Genomic DNA, 18,092 nt, shown 5'->3' on the forward strand with positions numbered 1-18,092 from the left:
CAGAAGTAGTGCTTTCTGAATGAGCAGAAACACACATTTCTCTTGAAAGTTCAGAAACTGAATTATCATTGCCTTGATTTATAACAGCAGTCCTTATGCTAGAAGAATCACATCTGCAATTTGAGAACTCGGCTAGAGAACCTGTACATCGATCAAACACAGGGTTAGAAACATTATCTGAATTTCCACAAAGATTGGAAAAAAGAAGGCCAATAAAGGATTGTATATATCATTAAAAGTAACAAATGAAGCAATAATATCATGAATAGGTAAAATTAAAGAAAAATGATTATCCGCAATCCTATTTTGTTGCATATTTTGTTGGTGGATGTTATGTAGTAACGAATAATATGATGACACGACTGAGATTGAGCAAAATCATAATTAATAAAGAAGAAACATTATTCAGGCAAACAAACAACACAGCTTTAGTCAACTATAAGTTAATCCTTTTGGCGTTGTACATTGGCAAATCAATTTCAAGTCAACCAAATGCTTGAAAGAATAACTATAAACTGTTATACATTGTGAAGGAACTAACACAAAAAGGCAAATGCCATTTTTGCAGAAATAATATCATCTAGAAACAAAATAGGACCTAGATCACAGTAAGACAAATTTAAAACTTCTGGATGTATCACCATCAAAGTTTTCAACAAGTGTGCCCTAGTACCAAGCAAGAGAACCAAAAGCCATAATTACATGATATTTCTTATATCATCATGCACTGAAGTTCAATTTCAATCAAATCAACAGAATCTCATAAACTTATAACCTAAACAATGCCATTTTTTTTTAATTAGGGATTCACATTGCATCAGCTTTTATTTAAATACAACATGTTCAGAAACCAGAAAATAATCACTTCATTGAAGTCTAAATCCTCTCACAGGAATCCAATCCAATGCCCATCTAAGAAACCAAACACTTCCCAAGAAGCCATTGTCAAAACCATGAATTCATCAAGGAACATAATAGAGACAATGCAATTTGTTTAATCTGGAATTTACATTGCAACCATTTCTCTCCCTATATGCACTTGCTTTCTTCAGTGAAAACATACTGTAAAGATCAATGAAAAACCATAAAAATCAAATCTTTGAAGTTTGAAATCCTCTCACAACAATTCAAATCCAAACACTTCAGAGGAAGTTATTTTCAAAACCATAAATTCATCAAAGAAAACAACAGCAACCATATCAAATTCCAAAATTTGAGCATAAACCAATAAAAAACCATCAAAATCGAAAAAATCCAAGAGGAAAAAAAAAAAAAGAAGAAAAAGAGACCTTTTGTACGAGGGCGTCGGGGAGTAGAGCTCCGTGCCTGCCGGCAGGACCTCGAAATCGGGAGGAATTGCATCACGGTGGATCCCCAAGAGGGGATTGTGCTTATGGTTTGAAGGATTTAGAAGAACTAGGGTTTGAGAAGAAGACGAAAGAGAAAGGGTACATTTTATAGCTCTGAATCGTAAATTTTCCCGGAAAATTTTGAGAGTTTGTTTGAGTCTCGGAACTATTGTACTTGCTTGCCTTTCATTGTGAAATTTCAAGTTTTATAGGGTGTGTTTTTGTAAATTTAGGTAAATTTTCATGTGTGACGTTCAAAAATAAATTATTATTACTGAGTATTGCGTCAAGGAATATATACAATAAATCAAATTATTTTTTTAAAATATTTCAAATTTTAATTCAAAATAATATTTAAAAACAATGCAATGCGATTTTGGAATGTTATTTTTCTTTTTAGATATCTTACCTTTACTAATTATATATATATTTATATATATATATATATAAAGAGTAAAACACTCAGATAGTCATCCATCAATATGGGTGATACTGGTTTGGTCCAAGTTTTGAAATTTATTTTTTGTTAGAAATTAATACGGTATAAGACATCTAAGCATCTGAGCATAAAAATAAGAAAACATTTGGTATATTAGGTAAGCCTAAATAATTAAATAATAACAAAAGCATGATCACGTACCTCCAACCATAGCAAATTAGGTATGACAAACGAAGGGACTAAGATCTGCACTGGAAGAAACCAAGAGCTCTTCCAATCTATCATATTCTCTCCTGTAGATGGGGCTGGGTATTCATGAGAACATTAGATCGAGGACAGTTCTTGTTGGTTTATATTAATCCTTTTTCATTAAAAGACCAGGGCTAACAACTCAAGCAATCTGCCTTTCTATGTGTTGAAGAAACACGGGAAGCAGAGGACCAATGATGTTTCTTTTTCTTGTTTGAGAAAGGTTAGGAATCTAGAATATCGTTATCTTTACCTCCACTTTGAATTTTAAAGTAGATTATTATCCAAAATAACTATTATGATTAATATAGAATTCAAATGATAATGTTGGGCCACTGCATTTATTTAAATTTGCTTAATTTTAAATTATCATAAACATGATTTAAATTTGAATTAATTCAAACAAACTTTTTTGTCATTCATGTTTATGGTGTTAACTGTGGGTTAACAACATGGCACGCCATACATTAACATTACTAACAAAACTCCTCTTTTTTCCTCCCTTCTTTGAGTTCCCTCCCTCTCTAAAATTGTAATCCCTTTTTTCTCTTCAAATCTTTAGAATCAAAACCCTAATTTTGGGCTCTCAACGTGGTTCCAAACTATGGTACCAAGCAAGAGAAAAAATAATGGCCACAGTGGTGGCCCCTTTTTTTCTCTTTGTTTTTTCTTTTAAAAGAAAAGAAAAATATAATTTACCTCAGTATTATTTTTTTTTTATTTTTTATTTTTTTGCTTGATAGAGAAGTTCTTTAATCCATGGAGAACCTCTTTGATGAATATGATTTTTGTTTTGCATGTTAAAATTGATCCAAAATAATCTAAACTTGAGGTTGATTTGAAGAGCTGTGAAGCAAATGTATTGTAGTTTATAATGTTTTTGTATGAACAATAAGAGGAAGAGAAGGTTGATAATGTTTTGTCTTGTTTAATTATCGCTACAATAGGGTGACAAGCCCCCTACGCCTACTAAGTCCTCTCTACCATACAACCCTCGATGGAAGGGATATGACTCCTCCCAGAGAGAACCCACATGGGATTCATTTTAACAGTACTTGGGTCTATAAACAATGGATAAACATTACTACTATAGTACATGGGTGCAGGATTTGACCCTGCGTCTACCCACCCATTGAATTGTCTTCAATTTTGGTTCTTACTATAATCATATTTTTGTCAGAGTCTAAATTCTAATTTTGGTTTGTTTTATTTTCTCATATTTATTGCTTTGTTCAACATGAAGAAAAAAAAAGAGGTATATAAAGGGCGCTGAGAAAAGTAACAAAAAGAAAGAACCAATAGATGAGGAAGAAGAAAAGGTTTCTTCATGTTTTTCTCATTTTCTAATAATAATGTGTTGATTGGTATTGGTTTTTAGAATATTTTCTCTGATATTAAACTTATGTTTAAAAGTTTGTTATGGAACGATAAGATGAAAAATAAAGAGAAACTAAAAAGCATACAAGACTTTATAAGACTTTATATGGTTTGATTGATGTATCCATAAGCACATAGAGAGATCTTTCGTGCTCTTTCAGAGAACTATTGGGAAAAAAGTTCATGAAATGCTAGAACCAAATACACAATATAATTTCCCAAAAAACTAGTTTGGGTTGACCCAAGTAGTACATTAGAAAAAAAATTGGCTCGACACTGAGCCCTCCGCTCCACCAAAGACCTCTAATTTCTTTCTTTCAGATTAAGCTCTCAAAAATTTCTCGGTCGTGTCAAAATTCTAAGCATGTCACCAAGGAATTCTAGATATCTCAACAAATTTGATATTATTTAAAGAAGGAAAAAGATAAAGGGGAAAAAGGAAACACTAGAAGAAGACGAAGGAAACTAGTTTTGGGAAGGTGAGCAAGGTTAGGGCTATCCAAGGGAAGGAGAAGGTCTTTGATTTGCTAGAACATGAGTAGCCCAGGAAGCATCCTTTCCCTTGCCAAGAGCATAATTTGAATTAGGAAATTAATTAACAAATTTCCTCCCTTGTCGCTTCCACGTTAGACTTTCGACCGTGGTTCGGTCGAACCATAGAACCAAACCGAACCGCCACTATTGGGAACCGAACCAGAGCAGTAAAAAGTTTCGGTTCCAAAGCCGAACCTGAGACGGAACTTTAAGGTTCCGTTAAGGTTCTTATGAGTTGAAAAACCGGAACAACCGGAACCGAACCGCCGGTTCCGGTTCTATTTTTATTTTTTTAAATAATATATATAATATAATATTTTATATATTTTAATTAATTGGAATTAAATTATTTAGAACAGAACCGGAACGGGAATCGTATTGGAACCGAACCGAGAGCGAAAACCTTATGACTATGGTTCGGGTTCCGGTTTTGAATCGAAATCGAACCGGAAACCGACGGTTTTTGAACCGAAACCGAACCGAACCGAACCGAGTGGTTAGAGTCTATCCACGATGAATGTTGCTATGACAATTAACGTATAACATCACAAGCACGTTAATCTACCGTTATCACTATAAGCGTTAGTGACAAAAAATTAAAAATAAAAATAAAAATAATAATAATAATAATAATAATAATAATAATAATAATAAATAAATAAATCAAAAACTTAAGTGACTCAATTACAATTTTTTATAGTTCGGTGGTCAAAATAGAAGCATTCACCTTGCCCATGAAAATGAATGCCTATATATATATATATATATATATTAATAATTATTATTTATATATAAAAAGTAATATTTTTTATTTATTTATTTTAAAATTCTACCTATACTATTTAAGATAAATTAAATGAAAACAATAAAATCGGTGAGTGATAATATCTAGCCAATCATGAATCTTTAAATATTTTTGCTTTTAAATTTTATATTTAAATATATTTTTATTGAATATGTTAATATAGAATTATCTATTTTTAGGATATTAATGTAAAAAAATTAATATAAATAAAAATAAAAAAATAAAACCTTACAAAAATATAAATGCTCCATTAAAATCTCTTAAAAAAAATTATTATAGGTTGCGTTGATTAGTGAGTTTTCTCTCTTTGTGCAATATTTTCTGACTTTTATATTTTACTTTCCATTAAGATTTATCTTATTTGTTTTATATCTAACTTAATTTGTTTTAATTTTTTTGTGATTATTTGTCAAATATTGTTTGATTATTTTTTTGAGAAAAATCGTTTTTGAAAAACTGTTAGATATTTATTATGATTAATTGTTATAAAATTTTTATTATTCATTAGATTATTTGTTGAACAATTATTGTATTTAATAATTGAATTATATTTTGAATTTGCGTTAAATTATTTTTTTAATTTTATTATTTGTTAATTTAGTGTTTTTGAGTTATTTGTTAATTATGTAGATGTGATAGGTTTTTACGTGTAAATAAAAAAATTTTGGATCATGTATATTTTATATTGTTGAAATATTGATTTCAAAATTAATAAAATTGTTTAATATTTATAAATTTTTAAAATTTAAATTTAGCACCTTCTTAATTTTTGTTCTAATTCCGCTACCGACTACTATTACATATAAACCTCCAAAATTATATATTATTATAGATGTCAAATGTTTAAATTTTAAAATGAATTTTGCTTGTATTTATTTTTTTAAATTTATTTTAAAATGAAATTATATTTTACATAATCCTAGGCGTATAATTATTATATTTTTAACGTTACGCAAGATGGGTGAAGAACAAATATACATAAATTTGAAATCAAGAGCTGAGTGCATGGAGTTTGTTTAATTCCTTGTTGGTTCATAAATAACAATGTATAGTGATGGTTCTGGTGGGAGTGTGATGTGCTAAGTTCACTCAAAAACTCACTCAAAAATCAAACACTCACACACAATCAAAGCAAGATAAAGGAGACAAGCAAATTGGTAACCCAGTTCGGCACAACCTTGCCTACATCTAGGGGGCAAAGCCCGGAGAAATAATCCACTAAAAGAGGTATAGGAACAAGGAGTACAACACTTACTCACTCTCTCAATACAAAGATTATCCTCTCAAGATTGCCCTGACGGCCACACTCTCAACTCTCACCGAAGAGTCTCTCACTCGTTTGGCTCATCCCTAAATCTTCAAGCATGATCTCTTATATAGGCATACCGACGTCCACAAAAGTTACCTCTTTTAGAATTCTCCGCGACTCCTAACTTGGACACCTTCCAAAGTTACAAGTTGCAACACCCGAGTACTGATATGGCCCACCTTCATCGAACATGGCGGGAGTTCTAGCCGAGATGCACCCAGATCTGCGACCTTCGACCTCCCGATTCCTTCGATCGCCTCGTAGCGATTGACTCGACCGAGCTCCTCCTACCCTGCATGCTTCGCTTCCTCGCATCACTCAGAGGTCTCCCTCTCCCGAGGGGACAGCGCCCACCAAGGCACACGCGACCATCTCACCAAAGATAGCCACTGAAGATCTCTCGATCTTCTTTCCAAACTTGACCCAAGTTTGGTCTTCCCAAAAAGTCTTCGTTTGACTCATGGAAATATTGTTACTAAACTTGATCTCATCTTCATCCAAGTTTAGTCTTCAATATCTTCAAGCATGATCTTCAATCATCCATGCTTGGATCTCCAAATCTCTAATCATATCTTATGCAATCTTCAATCAATCTCCTCATATGACTAGTCTCCATGAATAGTTCCACCCATAGATAGCTCTTTGATCTTCCTTGAAATTGAGTTGCTAAATATGGTCTTGATAATCTCCTTGGCATGTCTTTACCTTATTTAGTTTGTGTCTTCAAATAGCTTCACACCAAACTAAACCTTGTGTCTTCTAAAGCTTCATACCAAGTTTAACTTGTGTTTTCTAATATAATCTTCATGATCTTGAACTCTTGCAAATAATAGAATATTTCTCTCTCTTCAAATAGATCTTTCTAAAAAAGAGCTCTATCAAAGATATGAATAATCATCCCGAATCTTACTAAGAATAGATAATCATACCTAAAATAAAACTTACCTTTTTTGAAGAGATCCTATAGTTTTGATGCACTTACCAAAAATAGTTTATCATCACATGATTGTATTGAGAGGAATATCTACTAAATAAAGTCTTCAACCTTGATCTTCATAAAATCTCCACCTAGATCTTCGTCACATGTCATGAGCCTCATCCTTTGTCACATCATCATCCTAGTCACCTCGAACTTTTCTTTTGATGAGTCATTTCTAACTACATCATCATCCTCATGCCAGTATCATCACTTGAGCATGCGTATAATGCCAATTTTTGTCTTCAGATTAAACATATAGCAAAATAATGAGAGTATATATATGTAATTTTATTATTTTACAAGGGTTATACATGTAAATACCTCATTTATTGTAATTAAACAGTTCTATTATTTTTCTCATATTAATTTAATAATAAGTATTATAATAAAGTAATATATTTAAAATAATAATTTTAAATGAAGTGTTCTAAAAAAAATGCGTATTTAAATTAAATAAATTTTCGTACAAACCTATCCATTACTTGCACATATTGGTTGAGTTCTGGTTGAGAAGTATGAGTATTTCATATAGATTAATTATAAACCAAACATATTGACTTATTGGGTTCCATACAACCCAATAAACTTAAATCGATAGAATAAGAAACACATATTTATATATTTAAATTTTTATATTTCAAATTAATAAATGTGAGACTATTAGATATTTTAGTACCCTCCTTTAAATATATGTGCTAATTTATTTTAACCAGCCATATATCGCAAACAAATCAAACAAACTAATTAATAACACTAAGTTAGATAAGCATAATTAACAATTCTATCACACAAAATTTAATAACCTAAATTTTATTGTATTGAAACTAAAGAAATATATTTCTTAAAATATAAAATTGAGTACATTAAAATTCTTTTTATAAGGTGGACGAGTCACCACTGTTCATACACCCACTAAATAATCAACCATATTTTGAAAAATAGTTGAACTTTTAAACTTTTGTATAAACTCTAATATGAGAAATAAACTCACTACGATCCAACTATTCCATACATGGTAGTACATTAAAACTCATAAAACTCAACCACAAAAATATATCAAATAAACCATAATTCATCTCTGTTTAATTACTTCTTCAAAACATTTATATCATGATATTATCTATAACATGTTAATATATATATTGAGAGAGTGATTAAAAATCATTAATATAAATCAAAGAGACATTAACGTTAGGTTAGTATCAGAATGCAATCCTTGGATGAGTGCTTCCTTATGACTTCCACCTCCCTTGCATGGATTAATCCAACCTTTGGTAATGGGTGGGAGAACCCAATCATTGGCATCAATGAAGGAGATATCCATGAATGGAGCTGCCTCACATTGATCAAAACTCCTTTTGAATATGCCACTCTCATTGTTGCATTAGCTCCTGGCCCTTCACAATCATACTGTCCAAAACAACACTGTTCTGCATGCACAAACAAACAATTCACAATCAAATAATTAATAGGAAAAAAATTACATATCAAAATAATTTCAAATACCTTCGCTGGGTTTTTGCAGAAAAACACTTTTTGAATTTTTTTAACAGTAACTAATAGTCGAGTCGGTTAATTTAAAAAAATATAATTTAAATATATAAGCTTGGGTCTATCAGTTTATGTTTTTAAGCTTTTTAATGAAGTTAGATCTAAGTAATATATTTGCTTTACACTTAACAGTAGAAAACTCTCTTCTAAGCTATTTGATTGACCTGGTTAAATTTGTTTTCCCCAAATTATATAATCTTATGATTTATAAATTTAAGATTGTTGATAGAGGTACTAGAAACCCTTTCTCTTCTCCCTTTAATTCTTCTCATCACCTTTCTCTTTTGAGAGCAGTTTTAAAAGCTCTTCTCTTTGTTATTTGCTTCTTATATATGAAATTTTTTGCAATAACATAGAAGATATGTATGTGATAAAGAATTAATTGATGAGATTTTTCTGCAAAAACTGAAAAATTTTTCAAAGAATGATTAAAAAAATAAAATTTGTTGAAATAAAATAAAAAAATAAAAATGAAGTAAAAAGGGATCAACCACAGACTGGTCTTTAGAAGGATCATTCCAATTGTTCCATCCTTGAGGATCAATAATGTCAGACATGAATGTTTTTGAGAAAACTACAGTTGCATAGTTTCCCCAAGCTCTGCCAAGCCAAACTCTTCCCTGTTCCATTAATGGTGCAATTGACAAAGGAGAAGCCACTTTTCTCAGTTGGTGATCCTTTTCCATGAGCTGTTATTGATCCTGTGATTCCCCTACTCCATTCCCCACTGGCTTTGCTATTGAATTTATATTGCAATCCTATTAAGATATAATAGAATATATTTAGCTTAGCATTTATATATATTTGGTGAGTTTATGTTTAATATATATTATTATTTAGGATGTTTTGTATATTAGGTAATATTGTGTTTCAATAGTAAACAAATATATATATATGATCAAAAGTTAAAGTTATTGTATAAGGCTAGGATCAATTGTTTACTATATATTAATTGTCCATGGACCATGATTATCTCTTTCTTTCTCTATATTTTATTTCTCAATATACTTTTAGAGTTAGAGAATATACTCTACTAATTACTACTTTAATTTAAGCAAGATAAAGGAGTCTGTTTGTTTTACCAATTATGTGTCCTTTTCGATTTATTTATTAATACAAATGCTGCATGTTGTTGTTTTTTTCTTTTCTTTTCTTTTCTTTTCTGATGAAAAAACAACCTGCTAATTTTTAGAAAATAAACATTTTTCATGGAAATGACACAGTGTGAGGCCAATGAAATTACATATGCATACCTCATAAAGAGATCTCCCATTGCCAAAGATGAAATCTATAGAACCTTGGATGAAACACTCTCTGAAGTAATGCCTCCCTTTCTCATCAAGCAGCGTATCTTGGGCACCATAAACTCCACAACCATAAAAAGCTGCTTGATCTCCGGCCACCCTTAGCGCCACTGCTTGTGCACCGACATCACCGGGAAAAGGCGGCGGCGCCATGTTCTGCTCTTAATCACACAATCACATCCATTTAGCTTTATACATTATATTTATATTTATATTAATATTAATTTATATTTATCTCTGAGGAAGGATGAGAGAAAGATTACATGGAAACTAATGTTGAAGGCATTGAAGTTGAAGGCAAAGATAGCAATGGTGTAACTATAAACAGTGCCTCCAGTGGAGTTGGCAGTGTCATTCCATGCAATGCTTGTGTTTAGGTATCCTTCTCCTTGTATTATTATGTTTGTCTTGTTTCCCGACACCACCACCTTTTCCCTATCATCCATATATATATATATATATATAATTAAGTAAAAACATTTATTAAAAAGAAAGAAAAAGAAAAAGGAAAGTATAAGAAGTTAAGAACCTGTAAACACCAGCATCAACAAGAATGAGAGTTCTGTTGGGGCTAAAGTCAGGAACAGCATCAACAGCTTTTTGAACACTAGTGAAGTTTGCACAACCCTTGAGATCAACAATGAAAACAAGTGTTTCACTATCAAAACCCAAACCCATTCTTCTTGACTTCCACTTTGCTTCATCACAATATTCTTTTCTCTTTCTCTTGTGATGATGATGGTGGTGGTGGTGGTGATGATGATGGCCTCTTGAAACAATCATGAGTTCCCCATTAAAGAAACTCAAGAGATCATGATCAAAAGAGGAGAGGGAGTAGAGAATGGAGAAGAGTGCAATGAGAATGGATGAAAGCCAAATGAAAGACTTACAAAACTTCATTGGAACTATGGGAAGTAAGAGCAAAAAGTGAAGTTGGAGATTGTTATATATAGAGAGGATTTGAGTGAGTTTTAAGGAAGGTGTTGGCATGCATGATAATGTGACTTTATAGAGGTTTTAGTGGAGGTTGGGAGATGCATACGCTAAGTCATTGGGAAACAAAGACATTGCTTGCCATGATGATGATGCACAAGACTTTGCATGTTTTTTCTTGTCATGTGGGACTGAAGCAAGTTGCTGTTTTTGTATTAATGTGTGCTACACACACACACACACACAAGAAATATGTACTATATTTTGTGTTTAAAAGAATAATGATGTTCATGTCTAAGGATGTAAAGGGGTTAATATTTTTATATGTTTTACTATGTACTTCCTTTTGAAGAAAAAAATAACTAATGATAATAAGATAAAATAAAATAAAACACAAATGAACTCTTGCCCCTTGGCAAGTCTCTTGTCTTGTGACAAGTCTTAATCTCCTCCCGTTTTATCTCCGAGTAGGTCATGGGCTGTTAGTATACTAGTTTCTCCTAGTTTCTCTCTTGGTTTTCCTCGCTTTTGCTGAGTTTTGAAGTCAAGTTGCTGTCTCTTATACTATTTCTAGGGTTTCTTTGGTCATTTTAGGGTTTTTATGGGCAGTTGTTACGGAAGGTAGAATTTTCTTTGTTGAATTTGGTGGATTTTCTTGTTGGTTTGTTCAATTGGGTCTGGATGTGGTGAAACTGTGAAAGAGTCTCTTCCGTGAGGGTGGTGTATGCTCTTGTCTTTTGTATAGTCTCTATTGTATCTTCTTCCCTCTTTTGTCTTCCGACGAGTTGCAACCATTATGTTCTTTCTCTCTCTATGGACCTAACCTCGCTTTCTACACCATATGGGGCTTTCAGCGGCATTTTTATCAGCTTTTAGCGGCGTTTACAAACGCCGCTAATTTAATGGCCGGCGTTTATAATAAACGCCGCTCGTGAGTCTCGCCCGAAAACAATGTCGTTATTTTAGCGGCGTTTATTTAAATAAACGCCGTAATTTTAGCGGCGTTTTATTATAAAACGCCGGCAAATTTGTAAGGGACGTATACATATATGCGCATCAAACTAGTGGCGTTTACCAAAGCGCACGCTAATATAGCGACAATCATAAGTATGAGCGCGCGTGCAAAAAGTGTGGTATGTAAATTTCGAGGAAAAAAGTAAATTAGCGGGCGTTTAAGTAAATAAACGCCACTACTATACTGGCGTTTTAGCGGCGTTCATTTATATAAACGCCGCTATTTGGATCTGTTTATTTCAGAAATGGCACGAAATTACCGGCGTTTTAATGATAAGCGCCCGTAATGTTTCCATCTTCTAAATGATGTTAAAAGCTTTTTCTTGGCGTTTATATATAAACGCCACTATATAACGGCGTTTTCTTGAATAAACGCCCGATGAAAATGATGTGTTTCCGGCGTTTATAGTATAACGCCCGCTAAAAATCCCACGAATACAGTTTCTTCATTTTCGCACTTTTATTTCTGGCGCATTTTTACAAAAACAATGGTACTATAAAGACACGTAATCGAGCATTCAAGATAAGAATAGTCACATTGTTATCTACACACCAAAAACACAATAGTTGATATTTAAAAATCTCAAAAACAATTAGAAGTTACAAAAGAGATCGATATTAATTAGTACATAATTTGGTTTTGTGATTCTTGTCTTCCGACCTCCAAATGATACAAAGGAAAACAAAGATAAATAAAAATCAATCAACACTTGATGAATGCCACTACTCATCTCGGAAGGTTGGTTACGCAATTAAAAATAATAATAATAAGAAAAAGATTCCACGATGTTTTTAAAATTTTTAACAAATAGCTACAAACATAGAAACATTGCGACTTTTGAAAATACGTACTTGTGGTGAGAAGTTGAGCCGGTGGGTCAACTCCGAGGATAGTAACTCCAGGAAATCGAGTTTGTAAAAACCCAAGAAGAGCATTATATCGAGCACATTCTTGTGCACGTTCTTCCTCACGTTGTGCCCGTTCTTGCTCTCGCTCCTCTTTCAATTGTTGCATTTGTTGTTCCATTTTGATTAAACCGCTCAACAAACTCACTTGATTGGGCGCTTGAGGTAGATAGAAGTTACGCTAGTCGTACCCCCATAATAAGTTTTGAGTGTTGGACCCAATCCAAGCCCTCTTACTCGCCCACATCGTTCTTTTTCCAATAACTGTGTCGAATTTCAGTTTCAACAATCTGCATATCCTCATCCACTTTGTTTCATATTCACTAACTTCTCATTTGCTTTAACTTTTGTATATATTGAAAAAAATTTATTCTAAAAGTAGTCTTATATTGTGCACCAAATTACAAAATAAGGAATACTTAAGACATAATTATTACCATAATTTGTTGGGTTTCCACATTCATGTGAGAACCATCCTTTTTTGGTGTGAGTTGCTTTAAAAAATTCGAGCCGTCCTACTTTTCTTCCATTGTGAACCTCCTACAAGTGTTTAAACCAAAAAATTGTTTGAATCACAAACATCAAGAGATAAACTTGAAGACATCATTAAAAATACAAAGCGAAAGTAAAACAACAACATTTTTAATTCACACCTACAATTTAATTCTTAATATATATTTTGCCTACCATTTCCTTTTTCCTTTCTAGAAAAAGCTCTTTGATCCGAGTATAGAGTATATTTTTTTGTTGTTTTTTACGCTAGCAACCCCAAGTCTTTACGAATCCTACATAATGACATGTATAGTAACTTAGAAATAAAAAGATATTACAATTTTAGTAAAATAAGTAAAATACATATTCATACCCCTCTCCTTTATTTGAATACCAATAATCGACTAATTGTTCCCACTGCCATCTAATGGTTGCATTTTGGATGTTTTATCTTTGTTCACTTGCATACCATCTTCTCGTTTGAAAATGAGCGTTTTTCAAATCATGCTTGTAATCTCTCCATTTTCTTCCCCGATGACTTGAGCACATACTCTTTTGAAATCTCAAGTGCAAATCGTAACTAGTTGAAGACATTATAAACAATTTTGTTTATCAATGTAACTTGATGTTTTTATATTTATAGAAATAACATTTGAACAATTCAATTATGTGGGTTTACCTCAATAAATTTGAACAATTCATCCTTCAATGTTTTTGGCACTTTATGCCAACTCTCATAATGGATGCCAATTTGTTGACCCGGTTCGAGCAAGCATGCAGAAATCCGGCCGATGGTTAACGCTTCCGGCCCAATTGGTTTGTCCCAAATGATTTTGCACTCACCACAATCCTCTCTTACGGTGGTAATGACCACAAGTCTTTCAAAAGTAGTTCGACCTCTTTTCTTTTTGTTGTCCATTTCTATCAACTACATATTAGTATAACATAAGAATATTAACACAAATATAATAAATTATGATTAAGTTTCAAGATATGAAAACGAACTTGCATTTAAATTTTTACGCTTCACTAAGCTGCAGACACGTTCTCTAATCGGGTACTATTATTTTGGTTTGGCACTTGTTCATTGTGATTTGAATCGGTGAAGATGATGTGATCGAGCAATGAGGAGTAACATGAAGTGATGGAGCGGATCTAGTAGAACCAATAGGGATCATTTGAATTGGAGTTGTTGGTGTTGCTCATTCTAGCACCCACACCATCGTCACACCCACTACCATTATTTGGAGCATTAGTTGGAGCGAGGTTACGACACGACCATTTTTCATTTTGTTCAATTTTAATTTCGGCATATTTTCTCTTATCTGCATCATATAAACAAAAACATGTTACAAAATTCACAAGACCTACTTGTATTTGGAAGATTATACATGGAAGATTATACATAGTAAATTTGCATTGCATTCACAAATCCAACTGCAAATGGTTTACTTAGTACTACACATTATCCAATAGAAATTAACACAATGAATAATAATATTGCATATCAATTAGTAAAAGCTATTTCAGTAAAAAGGAAAGATTTGAAGTCTAAATAGTGATTTGACAATCCATTACCATTAGAAGAAAACTACTTCAATCCACATTCAAAATTTTATTGGATTTCATAAGAAGAAAAGATTTTTATGATAATGCAAAACTATGTTTTGAATGGTCATTTCTGTCGGGAAAAATTGTCTGTCGACACATTTCTCTCCATCTTCATGTGCAAGTATCTGATTTTGTGATGTTATGTATGTATATAACCACTTGGAACAATGTCGGGTTAAAAAATAAACAATAAAAAGAAATTACACGTTGCTTGCTCGAATTTTCTCGTCCAAAGTTCGAATGATGAATTATTACGAAACTCTATTTACGGCACTTCACAACTCTCGATGGGCAACAAAAGCTTTTAATGAAGTAGTAATAAGGTCTCCAAGTAAAGTTGCACCTTGACATATATATTACAACTTATAACTAAAATATTAGGAATAGCTTTTTGACTTGGAAAAAGTTAAGAGTTTACCGATCATGAACTCACAATTGTAAATTTGCAATCCGCTCAATTTCCGCCTCAAATAATTTCTTTTTCTTTAAGCCTTTGAATTGCAGCTAGATGAACAGAAAATAAATTGCAGAGAAATACATAAAACAAACCAAATCCTTACATTTTATTGATGTCTTCTTCATGTATATGCATTAAAACATAAGGTTCTGTTTTGTACTTGAGGAAAAATCAAACATGATGGAAATTTTGCTTATTACATTGTTTTTGGTTGAATGAAGAGCAACAAAACCAAAAGAAAGACTTGTCTTTGGATTGAAGAAAACAAGAAGAGAAACAATGAATTTAATGACATAATTTTGCAACAATGGGCGAGAATCACATGAATAGAAAGAAGAGCATGGCATATCAACTACCTCAACGAAACAATCATGGAAGAAGAGCACAGGGAGTCGCCGGAATGGTGATGAATGTCCTGCTTATCTTGTTTGTCACAACCCTGCCGAACAATGGCTTCAACACTCGGACACGTGAAGTCGTAGAAGTTCTCCACCGCTGCCCTTCTCCTCGTTCCTACAGCCAAGAGCAACATCACTCGTAAAAAGGTAGTTTTCCATAACTCCATCTCCAATACAATCTCTACTTGGTACATTAGTTTGTCTTATTAGATATAAAGGGAGTAGCGAGCATGCTCTCAACCTCAATTTGCACTTAATTTAAGCAATCTAAACTTGGTCTAGGGTAAGCCTTGCAAGCAAACCTAATTAAACAAATGCCCATGCTTAAGTCAAAATCAATGTTAAGTATACAATATTCCTCCTAATAAGAAAATGGCATGATCTCAATCTCTTTGCTCAATCATAAGCCTCTAGGTTTGGTTATTTAGCTGCAGACTACTTTCCCATGTTTTGTTATGGTCTTGATGGCATCCATATGAGAGGATGTTGACATACCAACTAATACTAGGTGATTGAATTGTTTGTTTTTGCAGCTTCGAGGAACAAATAGACCATAAATTCAAAGTATGTTAGGCTTGAAATGTTTAGATAGAAAAATTCAGAGAAAGGTTAAATCATGTGCACTTGGTCAATAAGAAAGATTCATGCAAAGTTGGTAGATGAGAAAGATTCAATTATATGTACTAGGTCATTACCTATTAATGCAGTGACAATAATCAACGAGATAATGACACTAAGCAGAATCAATATCAAGTTGAACAGACATAATTTCAGAAAACATGATCCTTTGACTGTGAAGCATTTATCTTAGTTTGTCTATGTTAAAATGATTAATGAGTTGATTCTTGGATCAAATTGAGCATATATTTAAACACTAGATATAGTATCAAATTACTGATGATCACATAGTTAGAGGGATCGAACTTTCAATGCGGTACAAATTCCAAAATTCCCGACTAATGCTAGCTTCTTACTCTTGAACCGAGGTTTTTGTCAATGAATGTTATTTAAATATTTATTCCGCAACATATAAATGGAAGGCGATTGCTCCAATAGATTAAACAACCCAACATAGCAAAAAAATCAATTAAGAATAAATTAAAAGGTGTGCGAAAAGAAAAACTCAAATGGAAACATAACATCAATTTTGTAAACAAAGTGAAACAGGATATCGACATATCGCGACTCACCCAGGTCTAGGATTGACATCTAATGAAATTACGATCTCGAGTTTCAGGCAAACAAGATACACATACTAATTACTGCCCAATCACTTGGTTGAACACAGAATGATTTAGTTATTACATAATCAACATCAAGAACAACTACAATTCATGGTAAATTTTTCAAAATGATAAAATTACTATGACGAATACGAACTATTAATTTTATGGCAACAATGATTCCGCTGAGATAATGAACAGAGAATGATTGTTGGTTATTACATAATCAACATCAAGAACAACTACAATTCATGGTGAATTTTTCAAAATAATAAGATTACTGTGATGAATACGAACTATTAATTTTATGGCAACAATGATTCTGCTGAGATAATGAACAGAGAATGATTGTTGGTTATTACATAATCAACATCAAGAACAACTACAAGTCATGGTAAATTTTTCAAAATGATAAGAAATACTGTGATGAATACGAACTATGAATTTTACGGCAACAAGGATTATTTCAAGGCACAACAATTGTTAGTTATTACATAACCGACGATCGAAAACAACTAAATGCAAGATAACATACTGACTCTGAAGCATTAAAGATTTACATGTTGATGATCTAGATTATATTTTCTAGGACATAAATTATAAATCATGATTAGTATTTTCATAAGAACAAGAAATAAAAAGAAATAAATATTAAGATAAAAAGAGGTACATTGTGCCAAACCTCGAAGGTAGCGTATGAGCCTCACGTTCACTTGTGCATGTGAACATTTGTCCCAAAGAATGAAAATTTCATCAAGAGAATTGCCTTCCATATTATACAAATTACAATTGAAAAAGTATATAATTGCATTAAAAAGAACAAGACTTAGAGAATGAAAATTAAAACTTGGATCAAAGATGTGATTTTTTTTTTCTCAAGATTGCACAAACCCTAGCAAATGGGTGATAACTTATATATTTTGTATCATTATAGCAGCAACTATCTTTTCTTCATATATATATGTTCTATTTATCCTAAAGTCATAGATTGTGTATCATTATAGCATCAACTATCACAATAGAGGAATGATAACTTATATATTTTGTAGTTAAAAGATTGAAAGTTAAACGATTTCTAATAATAATGACGATAGGCGATTGATAACTCATCTATCTCTTAATTAAAAAAAATTGAGAATCAAAGATGTGATCTCAAGATGTC

General features: G+C 32.3%; 1 protein-coding gene across 1 annotated transcript; it reads right to left on the bottom strand.

The window, feature by feature from the left end:
• Positions 1-8,215: 8,215 nt before the first annotated feature.
• LOC120258003 (probable pectinesterase 15) lies at positions 8,216-10,796 on the bottom strand. Its single transcript, XM_039265339.1, is given in 8 exon segments — positions 8,216-8,398; positions 8,401-8,466; positions 9,087-9,206; positions 9,208-9,294; positions 9,297-9,350; positions 9,846-10,052; positions 10,160-10,331; positions 10,426-10,796. Coding segments are annotated over 8 exon segments (1,260 nt in total).
• Positions 10,797-18,092: the final 7,296 nt, after the last annotated feature.

The sequence above is a fragment of the Dioscorea cayenensis genome, chromosome 1 (genome assembly GCF_009730915.1).
Source record: "Dioscorea cayenensis subsp. rotundata cultivar TDr96_F1 chromosome 1, TDr96_F1_v2_PseudoChromosome.rev07_lg8_w22 25.fasta, whole genome shotgun sequence".
NCBI classification, from domain to species: Eukaryota; Viridiplantae; Streptophyta; class Magnoliopsida; order Dioscoreales; family Dioscoreaceae; genus Dioscorea; species Dioscorea cayenensis.